Source organism: Phoca vitulina, unplaced genomic scaffold (genome assembly GCF_004348235.1).
Source record: "Phoca vitulina isolate PV1807 unplaced genomic scaffold, GSC_HSeal_1.0 scaffold19, whole genome shotgun sequence".
NCBI classification, from domain to species: domain Eukaryota; kingdom Metazoa; phylum Chordata; class Mammalia; order Carnivora; family Phocidae; genus Phoca; species Phoca vitulina.
In genome coordinates, this window is record NW_022589722.1 from 8,983,108 (window position 1) to 8,998,840 (window position 15,733).

The following is a 15,733-nucleotide window of genomic DNA, read 5'->3' on the forward strand; positions in this document are numbered from 1 at the left end:
TTTTAAGATATTATAACAATTTATATATTTAAAGTTCTTCTGCATACCTTGCATAATTTTTAGTATCATTACTACATATAATATGGCAGTACAAATGAGATTTATAAAATGAGATATCAGATTTTGTGTCTAAGGTCATACAAGACTTTAAATATTTTAGCTGGGACCAAAATCATATTTGATTAACACTTAATCCAGCTATTTTCTACTGTATAATCCTATGAGTAACATTCAGAAACCAATGATAAATTATTTAAATTTGCTAGGTATACTGTCATTACAATTCTTAAGTGCATTTTAATCAAACACTTGGGGATTCCAAGATATAAATTTCTATTTTTTGCAAAATATAAGCAAAATAATTTGGACCCTGTGGAATGTCACAATGTACTATGGACAAACACCTTGCTTACTTTCTTTTCTTAAAATTTGCATGTGTGAAACTATGGAAAGCCTTAAAATATGAAATAATGAGAAACTAAAGGAAAAAAAAAAGTTTTATGTGGCAAAGTAACCTTCAGAAGAGAAAATCCAAAAAGAATAATGTTTTGTAGAAACAACAACAAAAAAATACTCACATGTTATCAAGACAAAGCAAATACAAAAAAGCAGCTTTCTATCACATCTAAACAAAATTTTCCAGAGAATATAAGAGCTTGAATATCACCAAAACCACCTCCTTGCCAGTTTACTATACACTGTCTACTACTAACAAATTTCAAGGCCAAAAAATAAACACATAAATGAACTATTCAAAGGAAAAATCCAAGAGATTATAGTTCTAATTTTAGGGAGTTTTGCAAGTCACAGAATTTTTTTTCTGTTCTCTGGCATTCAGAAGAAGAATTTAGATATTTGAAGTAAAAAATGTATTAATGTATTGGTGTACTCAATGACTAAAGAAGTGTTTCTCTGAGGGTTTGCAGAATATCGTGGTTAGGCAGAATTTTAAAAAAGTCTTCTGCCCTAAATGCCTTAAAAAAAAAAAAATTCAAGAGTCCATAAAGCTCATTCTCTAGAAACAAAGTACATTACCTAATACCATTGTACACTGTCAAAGGGTATTTATAACTAGTTCCCAGAACACATTCAATACTGGAATCATCACTAAAAGAACTACATATAATATAGCAGAAAGAAGAAGTAGTTTGTATATAAAAAAGAGCAAACTCTACCTTTCAACTTCTAGTTGTGCTTTTTCAGCTTGGCTTCTTAAATTTCGGCATTCTTGTTTTAACCTCTCCACCATTTCCTTCAGCATTTGGTTTGAATTCAGCAACTCATTCTCTGACTGTGCAAGCGAGGTCACTTGGATCTGCAAACTACTGATTTGCTTAAAAGAAAGGAAAGAGAAACATAAGGCCGCATATGTAATACCATATGAGAAAGGAAGAGGATAGTAAGCATCTTCCTTCACAAATGCCCCACCCAACTGATGTGTCCTTGAGGACACTCTGAAATTAAATAATAAACAGCAGCATCATGAGGATCCAATAGTATAGGATCATTTCCTAATATAACCAGAGACTATCAAGAACCAGATTCCTTAGTCTGCCACTAAGTCCTGTCCTCTTCTTCCCAAAATAAGCAGGTCGGAAGAGGTATTGGGAGTAGGAAAAGGGTTATAAGAAGGAGAGGAGAGAAGTGAGAAAGGAGAATCCAACCATTAGAGAGATTCTCCATTGAACTTCCTATAGCCTCCTAGGAAAGAACAGATTTTAAAAGCACATCAGCTGGGAAAGCTGCTAAGGAAATCCATTCTCCCATTTCCATATACCCTATGATCAGCAACCCTTCCAGGAGTTTTGCTTTCTAAATAGTTAGGAATCATAAATACAGAAGGGATTGCTCTTACATTGTTTTTAAGTAGTTTCAAAGCATTCCAAACATCCAGCACTGGGCAGAAGAAAGATATTCTAAGAAACTTAAAGAATGGCAAGGATTCCTTGGCCCGTAGAGCCATTTATCAAACCATGAAATGTCACTCAGGTTTTTTCTCCATCCTAATTTACCTTTATCTGGGAGTAATTTTTCTCATGAAAAGTAGCTAATTATCTAGTTACAAATTAACAGGCTTTTAAGTTACATCCAAATAATCTTCACTTGGAGCACAGTTATACCTACTTCCTCCATAAGTCATTTTACCAATTAATTAACAAATACTCATTTTCTATTTTTTTAAAAGATTTTATTCATTTATTTGAGAGAGAGAGAGAGCGCACAAGTTGGGGGTGGGGGGGAGAGGGAGAAGCAGAAGTAGACTCCCAGCCGAGGAAGGAGCCCGATGCGGGGCTCAATCTTAGGACCTGGGATCATAATCTGAGCCGAAGAGAGATGCTTAACTGATTGAGCCACCCAGGTGCCCCAGCAAATACTCATTTTCTTTCACCTTGTCTTACCTCTTAGCCATTCTCTGAGAAAAGGTGGAAGGAGAGAATCAAGAGACACAGGACCAAAAGAACCCATTATGAGACTCAAGAGTCAAAAGAAACCAGATTCTTTACTCAATAAATTAAATAAATGCAAAATAATTCCTGCATTTCCTGATGGCAGCGAAGCCAATAAGACAATTGTCAGAATAAAGTAAAATGGTATGTCTCACATTTGTACTTCAGAATAAATTTCCCCATTAAGAACGAGTCAGTCTTTATTTTTAACTGGAGTTGTAAATATTAAATCTGTATTACAGTTGACTGAACAAGCAACTTTCAAGGAGCTTAATATCTCTCATTATCTAATAAATGACAGAAAGCCCAATGCATATGGTACTAAATAACTTCTCTCAGAGTATCAAACATTATGTCCTCCTAGTTGAGACTTAGAAACCACAACTGCATATGCAAAGCAATTCCAGCTAGCTTGCAAGCATAAATCCTAAAAATGGAATCTTCACTACCTCATAACTTTAAACAAAAAAGAAAATAGAATCAAGGAAAGAACACTCTTCCATGTTTTGCCCATATAAATTTTTCTTAAACCCAAATAACTCTTTAAATATAAATTTCCTTCCATAAATACCACCCTTAGATTTCACATTTCATAGGGATATAATAAGATGCAGCTCATGGAGTAAGAAATAAAAAGTTACAAGTCAATGCTACATGGAACTTAAAATCTAGATGATCTTTCTAATCAATTTTTTAGATCAGAATATTAAAAAACTGTTCTTTAAACTACAATTTAAAAAAATTCATTGTGGGTCACAGCATATAAAGACCTTAAGAAAAATAGCAGTTAGGAAAAGCAGCTTACTAACTAGAGCTTAAAGAGGTTTAAAAATTTTATCTTTATCAACCTCATCAATACATTATCAATTATAATGATATTTTCAAAATGTGAAATGTGAAATGTGAATAGATTCAACACACACACACACACACACAAGCAACCTAAGTGTCCATCCACGGATTAACTGATACAGAAGAGGTGGTATATACATACAATAGAATATTACTCAGCCCTAAAAAAGAATTAAATCTTGCCATTTGCAAAAACATGGATGGACCTAGGGGGTATAATGCTAAGTGAAATAAGTCACACAGACAAAGGCAAATACCATATGATTTCACTCATATGTGGAATTTAAGAAATAAAACAAAACAAATGAAGAAAAAAAGAGACAAAAAACCAGACCCTTCAATACAGAGAACAAACTGGTGAAACAGATAAAGGGGATTAAGAGTATAGTTACCGTGATGGGGAAAAAAAAAAAAAGAGTATACTTATCATGATGAGCACTGAGTAATGTATAGAATTGTTGAATGATTACATTGTACACCTCAATCTAATATAACACTGTATGTTAATTAGACTTCAATAAAAAAAATCAAAAAACACATTCAAAATACAGATTTAAAGAAGCACTTAAATAAAAGCAAAATGTTTGCTAAGATCATACCTGTTTCAGGTCAGAATTTTCATTTTTTTCTTTCTCTGCATTTTCAATATTCACAATTTGTTGTTGAAGTTTTAACCTAAATATCACAACCCAACAAAAAAATATTATTAAGAATCCATAGTTCATATATTTCAATGAATTAGATAATCACATTAGGGTACCCATATTGACACCAGACATTGTGCTTGCAACGTGGCAGATAAAACGATAAATATTTTGACTTCAGGCAGTTAAGTGTGTTCACATATAACTAAGATGTAACAAATTTCTGCTTTTGCTCTGGAAAAATCTACAAACTACTGGCGTAGAGAAGATGAGAAATCAAGTATGTCTAAGAAGATGAGAGACTGTTTATATGGACATATAAATCTGATGAGTAGGATTTTGATAAACATAGGGAACAACCTGAACAGATGGCCTTTGGTGGAAGAGTGAACAATGTGTCGCTAAGGCCTCAGAAAGTTGTCCAGTATGGGAGAAGCCATCTTTATCACCATACAATATTTCATAGCTTTCAGACACACTGCTACTCACTTGCTCCCTACAAGATTATGGAGCTCCTCAGTGTATCTTTTTTTTTTTTTTAAAGATTTTATTTATTTATTCATCAGAGACAGAGGCAGAGGGAGAAGCAGGCTCCCCGCAGAGCAGAGAGCCCAATGTGGGACTCGATCCCAGGACCGTGGGATCATGACCTGAGCCGAAGGCAGACGCTTAACCGACTGAGCCACCCAGGTGTCCCTCCTCAGTGTATCTTTAATGCCTACTCTGATATAGCTATAGTAAAACAGGCATTTAATTAAGGCTGATCATTTTTTAAAAATTTTATTTATTTATTTGAGAGAGAGCAGCGAGAGAGAGAGAGCACAGAGAGGAAGAAGCTGACTCCCCACTGAGCATGGAGCCTGACTCGGGGCTCGATCCAAGGACCCTGAGATCATGACCTGAGCTAAAGGCAGATGCTTAACCAACTGAGCCACCCAGTCGCCCCAAGGTCATTTTTAACTATAGTAATTTCTCACAATAATTCTATGAAAGTAAGCAGAGTCATTTCAATTTTATAAATAAAGAGATTGAGGCTCAGGCCCAAATCATATTGGTTACCAACCAACCAACTTGGGTCTTCTAACCCAAGTAAGTGTTCCTTTCCCATTTCATTATGCAGCAATTTTAATGATTTTAAGTTCAAAATTTACAAGAAAACTATCTAGTATAAGACACCATAGTATATTTTAAAAAATATAAGCTTTCATCCCTGAAATGAATGTTTATACAATGTGTGTCCTTTTCAAAAGGAATGATACATTTTCAACCAGAACCTTGAAATGTAGAGTATCTCTGGTAACCAAATGACTAACCATAGGTGAAAGACTTTAAGCTAATAGGATATGCCAATATGTGATAGGATATGCCCTTAACCTCTCCCTTTTTAAAATTCCTTAAACACTTATCTGAAATACAAGTCATTTGGCATTTAGTATATATAGTTTGGCATTATTAGCACTTATCAATCCAATTAGAACTGCTTATTGGAAAGACAACAGTCTCAAGAGCCTAGGGCTGTGCTTTAAACCCTAGTAAGTATTCAATAAATATTTGTAGATGGACTGAATGACCCAACCCAAATCCTGGATTAGACATTTAAATGTGTAAGGTGACTGGACAATATGACATGGCAGAAACCAAAGACCCAATGCTTCCTGAGACATTTACATACAATGCCAGAAACAATGGATCTAAAGGAAAAGGGACAGTCTTGCTCTTACTTTTGCTCCTTTAACAGTACCAGTCATACTCTTATTTCATAATTCCAACTACATTATTACTCTCTCAAACTTTCTGTGCATTTCAACCTTAAATGTTTATAGATGTTATTAACTTGGTGCTTTTAGAGTTAATAAAGGTTTCTTTCTACAAAATCATGACGATACAAACAGAGGAGAAAATACTGTGGGTCCCAGCTGAGCTCCAGAGTTAGAAAGTTAGGCCCCAAGTAATTCTTAGCTCTGGTCAAGATTTTGGATACACCTGGTAAATCAATTAGAAACAAAATCCTGTTAAGAAAGCAGTGTGGCCTAAATGTTTTCTAAATAAGTTATATAGATAAGAAAGGAAACAATGCCCTACAAATAAAAACTGAAGCCAAAGAAACCAATGATAAAGAGTATTTGACTTTCATTAAAATATGAAAGGAGTTAAGAATACCATTACGGTAGACTATTAAAAGAGGACATACAAAGTTTTCTTCAGTTCACTTCACTAAAGCAGTGCAGGGTCAGAATCTACAACTGATATGATGGTTTTTTTAAAAAGAAAATTAGTCCATGATTTGAGATCATTACAGCTAGGATTATAAGGGATAGTGGAATTTAACATAAATAAAAATTAATAGAGCTGATTAGGGTTTAGGAATAAATTCAATGGTCTTAATCTCAGTAACAAAAGTGTTCAGAACAAATTATTTCAAAAGGCAATGCTGCACTTAGGAATAAAGTATAGTATCTCTTTTGGTGAGAAGGTTTTGAATATTTAAGGTATGTCACAACAAATCAAAAGAAAGCAAGTCTTAAAATAGAACTAAAAAGTACAGAATAAAGTGCAATTAACTAACTTTCATTAGGATATCAGTAAAGGCAGGGGCACCTGGGTAGTTCAGTTGGTTAAGCCTCCGACTCTTGATTTCAGCTCAGGTCTTAGGGTTGTGAGATTGAGCCCTGTGGAGCCTGCTTAAGATTCTCTCTCCCTCTCCCCCACTCCTCTCTCTCTCTCTCTCAAAAAAAAAAAAAGGCTATCAGTACAGTAAAGGCTACATAAGACAAATGCAATTTGAGCTGGACCTTGAAGGCAAAATAAGAGTCTGGGGTAAAGAAATTAGACACAGATGAAGAAGATAATCAATGAAGTAAGACTCTAGAGAAACAAAAGGGATGGGATTCAGAACTCTTGAGAAGTAAAGGGAGAATGGATATCTTCATTAAAATAGAAAGGGAGGAGAGAATGGATGAGGATACAGAAATTCTCAGTGAGAAGTTAAGAGAATTTACATCCAGGAGCTTTTGCTCAGGCACAAGTGAGAGCACAGTTGAATAGTGGACAAATAGATTCCAAGCTGAATGGGAAGCAAGGGAGCCAAGCTAAGAGACTAGAAGAAAAAAGTATAAGAACTAGTTTCAATATCAATTTGAATATCAAACTGCAGTGTCTTCAGTGAGATTGAAGGGGATAAGAGAAAAAAATTTATGTCTTTGAAATGATCAGTTCTAAGGGATGACAAAGTCCAAGAAATGGCTAAGTGTAGGGTCTGCTAAAGTGCAATAAAGAAAAGAGTACCAGAGAGAAGATAAACTATAAGGCTAAGTTGTTAGATGGGTCAACAATATGAATGGTGCAGTCACAAAGAACAATGACAAAGGATAGAAAATAAAAACAAATTGAGCCAGAAGTCAAGGTCTTCAGCGACTGTTGGGGAACATCTTGTAGGTTAGTCAATGACAGAGAAGAAAATAGGAATAAGATGGATGCAATGAGTATCAAAAGCAAAACCATTTTAACCCAAGTTAGTCAAACAATTGTCTAGAAGCAGAAGTGGGGTTCATAAACACAGATTTCCTTCTTGGTCCCTAGTTGCAGGAAAGAGGAAGGAAGACTAATTCCACTTAAAAGGGTTGCCAGGACCAAGTCAGGTTTCAGTGAGGGTATATTTTTTTAAAATGTGGAGACTGCAAAAAAAATTATTGGTAATGGAATAGAGATTTCAGAGATCCAGCAAATATTGTTGAAAAGATAGGTTTAATGGGTTGGCCATGAGGAGAAATCAAAAGGTGAAGGATGAGTAAGTTGCCAAATGAGAAACTATGAGATCAAGTACTTTATATTTTTAAAGTAATTACAGAAATAATGGAAGAAGAAATAGTTGATAGACCAGAGGGCCAAGGTACAACAGACAATGGAACTACAGAAAAGTTTAAACAGAAACAATAGGAGTAACAGTGAGATGGAGTCATTCCAAGTTCTCTTCACAGTACAGGTAGCTAATTATGATGATTATTGCCTAGGTTTTCTGTGGCAGGCAGCTCATGTGTGTCATTTCAACATTCAACAAATATTTACTGACTACCTACAAATGCTAAGCCGAGTCCTAAGTGTTACAGATATACCAGAGAATAACAAAAACTGAATTCCTATCCTTAAGGAATTTACAATCCAATGGTACTATGTGATTAAGTTTTTTTAATGATGGAAATGTTCTATAATTTGTAACACCCAATATGATAGCCACTAGCTAGCTACATGTAGCTACTTCAAATAGTGCACATTTCAAATAGTACAACTGAAGAACTAAAGTTTTAATTTTTTAAAAATTTTTATTAATTTAAAATTAGATTTAAATAGTTCTGTGTGACTAGTAATACCGTATCAGGCACCCAAGTTCTGATTCTGGCCATTATTAGCAAAAAGAGACTTTCCCAGGAAGGTATGAGACTCACTGAATTAACACCACAACCAGGCTAAAATAATTGACCAGAATCACCAGCAAGGACATACCAAAGAACCATCTGTCCTCCAAATGTTGCCACATATTCTTCTATCACTTACTTTGCAGTTCAAATTCTGGAACAGAACTTGCCCAACTGGCCAAGTATAAGTCCCTTCCTCTCCACTAAGATGATACACAACAGATAATTCATCTAAAGATGAAATATAAATAGAAAGGAGATATATTAAGTAACAAATAATTTTTTTCAATGTTTCTGAAAAAATCACAAAGCCACAAATGGAAAATAAGAGCTCTGGCTTTAAGCAATGCAAAAAATAAGGGATTCACTACAGGATTAACTTAAATGATCAAGTTCCCTTTCCTTGAGCTGGTAATTGCTGCTATTTCCCCAACATACCTCCTCCTCACTTCTGATAACGAAATATACTTCCCCCACCCCCCACCACTCTGAAATAGGCATAAACCTAGGCTGAATCAGAGTGCCCCTATCCCCCTAGCCATAGTGATGGACCCAGGAATGGGCATGTGAACCAGGCCCAACTTCTCTTCTAGATTTTTCTGACTTACATCATCAAGTAAGAATCCTATCTTCTTTGATCTCAAAAATAAAGTCTTGGCTTCACAGAGAAAGCAGTAAGAGAGAAACAGACATAAGAGTTAGAAGAGAGGAGTGAGATGAAAGGAGGGAAGAATGTTTCTAGATTCAGGTGTCCATGAGACCAGCACAATCCCTGTTCTTTCCACAATTTATGTCTGCTAATAAAGACCCTTTTTTCACTTAACTTAGTTGGAGTTGCGTTACTGTCATAACCAAAAGTTGAATAAATAGTTTCTTACTTAAAATCCTTTTCAAGGGATGCCTGGGTGGCTCAATTGATTAAGCATCTGCCTTCAGCTTGGGTTGTGATCCCAGGGGCCTGGGATAGAGCCCCGCATCGGAGAGCCTGTTTCTCCTTCTGCCTCTGCCCTCCCCGCTGCTTGTGCTTTCTCTTTCTCTCTCTCTCATGTTCTCTCTCAAATAAACAAAATCTTTAAAAATAAATAAAATCCTTTTAAAAATATTTTAAAATTTTAAATAATTTTTCCATGTTTTTAATTTACAGGTAACTATGAATTTTATAAACTCATTGTGGGGTGGGACAGTCTCCTGAAATACAGAATACTGTTAGAATAATACTTTTGTTATTTAGTCTAGTGAAGAAGAAACCACTTTAATGAGGACAGGAGACTGGTATATAATTAATAATTTAAAGCATCTGCCAAAGCAGTAATTAATCTTACTTATCACAGATATTTGTTGTTTGTAAATAAATGAATACTTCTGGTTTATATGACTTAGACTTTTCAGCTCCTTAAGCAAGACCTTTTTCTCTACAGGTAGTCTCTTGCTGACCTATTATAAATTCTAAATAAGACAAGCTTGCAATTATGATTATTTTAATGAATGACCAAAATAGATCTGGTTTATGTAGCTAGACTTATAAATCAGAAAATCAGACCTGCCTTGAGAAAAACAAAATTGTAGATCATTTTTAAAAAAGTCATATAGGGACGCCCGGGTGGTTCAGTTGGTTAACCGACTGCCTTTAGCTCAGGTCATGATCCCAGGGTCCTGAGATCAAGCCCTGCTTCAGGGTTCCTGTTCCTTGGGGAGCCTGCTTCTCCCTCTCCCTCTGCCTGCCACTCCCCCTGCTTGTGCTCTGTCAAATAAATAAAATCTTAGAAAAAAAAAGTCATATAAATTTTGCAAATTACTCCTTCTGCTACATTTTGTGTTAGTTACTAGGTCCTTATTTTAAAATAAGTTCGGGTCAATTATACATTATAAATGATCTGGAGAAACTGAAATCAAAAAAATTATTGAAGTGACAAAAAAATTATCGAAGTGACTAATGGAACAGAAAATGATTTCTGTTAAAGAAAGGCTAAAGAAATGAATGCTATTTTATATAGCAAAAAAGAAAAAAAAAAAACCCCAAGGGCCACATTCATTATCGTCTCCAAGTAACAACAGTTTGCTTGACATCTGTCACTATGTCAACAGAAGCCAAACCAGGAGAAACAACCTTAAATTCTCACAGAAAAGAACCTAACTGGCTAAACTGTGGAACCATAATGGGATAAAACATTAGAGTAGGGTTTTTCTGGGGAAAGAATCTCTCTCCTTTCTAAATATTGTCAAGGAGAAATAAAATAAACAAACAAAAAAAAGCTTTACCTATCTGAAACAGTTAAAAAAAAAAAGTACTCCTCTAAAAGCAAAGAATAGGACAAAATTGGCTCTCCAAATCCATTACAGATTTGTGATTCTAGAATTGTAGCAGCCAACATTTAAATTAATCATTCATAAAACCTGACATGAGTAAATAATATATATATATCTCTGCCTGAAGTAATTTTTTCCTGAGTAATGAGATTAATATAACACCGTACATTCACTAAACTATAATTTAAATTTTAATTTAAAAAACATCTTGTCCCAAAACATAACCTATACCTTAATGAACATGATTTTAAAAAACCGCTCAACTTTAATCTATGTAATTATGAAATCATTTAAGATTTTAGAAACTTAAAAGCAGATATAGGGATTTCCAGGTAGCTGAAGACAACAGCAGATGTCTAAATCTGTGCTATCCATATGTCCTGTAAAATACTACAGAAAAGCAAAGAGAACAAATAAAGTCACACAAAACTACATTCTTTCCATAAGAAAAAAAATGCCCAAACTTCAAAGCATTTGTAAGTAAAAAGAGGAAAATAATTCTAAATCCCAGCAAGTTACTACTCATGCTCCTGCCAGAAAGTCTTTGCAGTGAGCATGGGCTCACTCCATGTAAATGAACTTAACTCATACATTAAAATAAAAAGATCACTAAGGGGTTCCATAGCAAGACCCAACTACATGCTACACATACAAGACACATTTAAAAAAAACCAAAATGATTCAGAAAGACTAAAAATAAGGGGATGAACAAAGGCATACCAGGCAAATGGAAACAATAAGAAAACAGGAATAATGATATCAATGTGGAATTCAAGCAAATTACATTAAATGACAAAAGAAAAGCACTTTTAAAATGCTAAAAACCACAATTCACAATTAAGATTGTAACTATTATAATCATCTATATGCTCAATAATACAGCAATCATCTTTTTGAAGAAATCCACAAGAAATGCAAGGAGTCACAGACAGAAACATGCTAATAATAATAATAGACTTAACGCCTACAATTGAACACTTTCTTTTCTAGTGCTTACGTAGCAGTAACAAAAACTGAGGTATTACAGATGCAAAGCGAAGTGTAAAATTTAAAAAGACTCACTTTAGAGCTCCTTTAAAGCTCACTTTAGAGCATGTTCAGTGTTGACACAGAAGAGTGTCTCCTTAAATTTTTTACCCTGGGTGTCTCAGTTGCTTAACCCTAGTCGTGGCCTTAATATATTAGGTCACACACACACACACACACAAATTAGTGCATTCCATAAAATAGAAATAATAGAAACAATACTTTCTGATTACAATGCACTAAAACTATAAATTAACAAAATAAAAAAACAAAAAGGCCTCCTACCCGGAAATTCAAAAACCTTCTGTTATGGATTGAGCTATGTCTCCCCAAAATTTGTATGTTGAAGTCTCAACCACAGTACTTTAGATAGGGATTGCATTTGGAGACAGGACCTTTAAAGAGGTACCTAAGGTTAAATAAAGCTATCTGGGTAAGTCCTAATCCGTATGACTGGTATCCTCATAAGAAGAGGGAAAGGTATTAGAGACACAGGCACACAGAGGAAAGACCATATGGGAACAGAGCAAGAAAGTAACCATCTACAAGCCTACGACAAAAGAGACCTCAGGAGAAACCAAATCTGACACCACCCTGAGATCTCAAACTTCTAGTGTCCAGAACTATCAGAAAATAAATTTCTATTGTTTAAACCCTCCTGACTGTGGTACTTTATTATGACAGTCCCAGCAAACTATTAATTTCATCTCTTACTAAACAACTACACCTTCTATTAATACATCTATTAATTCTTGGGTGAAAAGGAAAATATAAATTGAAATTAGAGAATCCTAAAAGATAATGATAATTAAAACACTACAGAATATACTTAATATACTTAAAACAGGGATAAGAAAAATCTCATACTAGAAACTTTACCAATAAAAATGAAACAACGAACACTTGTTGAGTTAAACTCCCAACTCAAAATATAACAAAAAAAATGAACAAAGTAAACTGAAAGAAAGCATAAGGTATACAACATGATCTTAGAAAACTCAAAATCTACAAAGCAGCCAGTAGAAAATACATGACTTTAGTTAGGTCACAGGATTCAACGTCATTACATAAAAGTCCACTAACTATATTTCCACACGCCAGCAATAAACAGAAAGTGTAATTTTTAAAAAACCACTCCCATTTATAATCACATAAAAATGCTGAGGAATAAAATGTAACATAAGATATGCGTGACATATTCAATGAAAACTATAAAACTCTGATTCATGGATTGGATAGACTCAATACTGTTGAGATGACAACTCTTCTCAAATTGAGCTACAATACAGATTCATTGCAATTCCAATCAAAACCCTAACAAGCCTTTTTGAAAAAGATTGACAGGCTGATTTTAAAATTTATGTGGAAAGGCACAGGACCTAGAAAAGCCAAAACAATCTTCACAAGAAAGAGCGAGGTGGAGAGGACTTGCACTACCTGCATCAAACTTGCTATGAAGCCACAGTGGTCAAGACAGTGTGACAGTCATGCGAAGACGGACAAACAGGTCACTGCAACAGGACGGAGTCCAGAAACAGAAACACTTAAATGGTCAACTGATTTTCAACAAAGAAACCGAAATAATTCAATAGAGGAAAAGACAGTGTTCAACAAATGATGCTGGAACAACAGGATACCTATATGGAAATAAAAAATGAATGTCTACCATCACCTCACACTACATAGAAATTAACATGAATTGGATCATAAAACCTACGTGTAAGAAACAAAATATTAATCTTTTAGAAGAAAACAAAATAGAAATCTTTGTAACACAAGATTAGGCAAAGCTTTCTTAAAGAGAACACACAAAAGGGGTGGCTGGAGGGCTCAGTCCATAGAGCATGCAACTCGACCTCAGGGTCGTGAGTTCAAATCCCATGTGGGGCATAAAGATCACTTAAATAAGTTTTTTAAAAATTAAAAAAAAAAAAACCACACACACACAAAACAAACTAGAAAAAAAATAATAAAATAGACATCAAAATAAATTTTGCTTTCTTTTTTTTTTTTTTTTTTTTTAAAGATTTTATTTATTTATTTGAGAGAGAGAGAATGAGAGAGACAGCAAATGAGAGGGGGGAGGGTCAGAGGGAGAAGCAGACTCCCTGCCGAGCAGGGAGCCCGATGCGGGACTCGATCCAGGGACTCCAGGATCATGACCTGAGCCGAAGGCAGTCGCTTAACCAACTGAGCCACCCAGGCGCCCAAAATAAATTTTGCTTTCAATAGACACAATTAAACAAAGCAATCCACAGACTTAGAACATATCTGTCAAATACGTATCTGACAAGGGGCTTGTTGCAAAATAAAGAGCTGTTACAACTCAATATGAAAATAATTTCCCAATTTTAAATATGGGCAAAATATTTGGACGAATACTTCAAAAAACCACATTACAAGATGCTAACCAACATTAGCCATTGGGGAAAATCAAATTAAGACCACAATGATATATTACTACACATCTTCTAGGGTTAAGTTAAAAAGACTGACAATAACAAATGTCAGTTAAGATGTGTGAATCATATGGAATTGTCATAGGGGAACTCTCATACGTTGCTACAGGAATGAAAAACAGCATAACTACTTTGTAAAATAGTTTTGCTATATATGTTATAAAACAGTATTGCTATATGTCATCACTCAGAAATGTCATTCCTAGACATTTAACCAAGAGAAATAAAAATATATGCCCAAAGACTTGTACATGAATGGTCATAGCAACATTAATCATAATAGCCCCAAACTAATAACCCAAATATCTGTCCATCAAAAGGAAAATGAATAAACAAATGTTACATCCATTCAATGGAATATTAATCAGCAATAGAAAGGAATGAACTACTGATATATGCAACAACATGGATAAATCTGGGGGTGCCTAAGGCTGGGGATCAGAGGAGAGGTCAACTGCAAAGAGACATGGGGAAACTTTTAGGGTAATAGAACTGTTCTATGCTTTTACTGTGGTGATGATTACAAAACTTTATACAATTACCAAAAAGCATCAAGCTGCACATTATTTAAATGGATGAATTTTATTTTATGTATGCTAAACACTAATAAAACTATAAAAACTTTTTTTTTTTTTTTTTTTTTTTAAAGATTTTATTTATTTATTTGACAGAGAGAGACACAGCAAGAGAGGGAACACAAGCAGGGGGAGTGGGAGAGAGAGAGAAGCAGGCTTCCCGCGGAGCAGGGAGCCCGATGTGGGGCTCGATCCCAGGACCCTGGGATCATGACCTGAGCCGAAGGCAGACGCTTAACGACTGAGCCACCCAGGCGCCCCTATAAAAACTTTTTAATGGCAGAAAAACACAGAAAGAAGAGAGTAGAAATTAATGAGGTAGGAAAGAGAAAAACAATTGACTCCATAAATCAAATTCCTAATTTAAAAAATACTGAAATGTACGCTTAAAATGATTAAAATAGTGAATTCTGTAATGTATATTTTATCATAATAAAAAGAATAAAATCAACAAAGCTCTAGCTGACTAGATTAACAAAGAGAGGAAGAAAGCACATATACAAATAAGAAATGGCTCCAGGGAAAGTAAGCATTGAAACAGAACAAATTGAAAAATAAAAACTATTCTGCAGATCTCTATGCAGACAAATTTGAAAACCAAGATGAAATAATTTCATATGAAAACACAGATTATAAAAATTGATCCCAATAGAGACAGAGAGCTTTAATAGATTGTTTTCTATAAAATAAACAGATAATTATTCCAGAAGTTAAGTTGGTTCAAGATTAAGAAATCCATTAACACACAATATTAGTAGTATAAGAGAGGAAAAATTATGATTGTCTCCAGAGATGCTGAAAACCTTTGAAAATTTTCGACATCATGCCTATCATTTCTCCTATAGTGTTTGCCAAATGATCTTTTCCTATTTCCATCATTCTTTCTACGTTTATTAGTTGGAATTCTCCTGAAAAGAGCTTTCCTTCTCTAAATATTATACATTATATCATCTGGACACACAGATTTTTATTTTATCTTATGGATTATAACCTTTTATTACAACTTATTTC

General features: G+C 34.5%; 1 protein-coding gene across 4 annotated transcripts in view; it reads right to left on the minus strand.

Annotated features, from left to right (window-relative positions):
* The window catches only part of CEP83 (centrosomal protein 83), a 131,245-nt gene that overhangs the window by 17,750 nt on the left and 97,762 nt on the right, over positions 1–15,733 (minus strand). For all 4 annotated transcript variants that reach the window (XM_032416713.1, XM_032416710.1, XM_032416711.1 and 1 more), the window contains 2 exons: positions 3,899–3,974; positions 1,176–1,333 (listed from right to left, as the gene is read on the minus strand). In XM_032416713.1, coding sequence (XP_032272604.1) covers positions 1,176–1,333; positions 3,899–3,974 — 234 coding nt within the window. The remainder of the gene's footprint in view (positions 1–1,175; positions 1,334–3,898; positions 3,975–15,733) is intronic.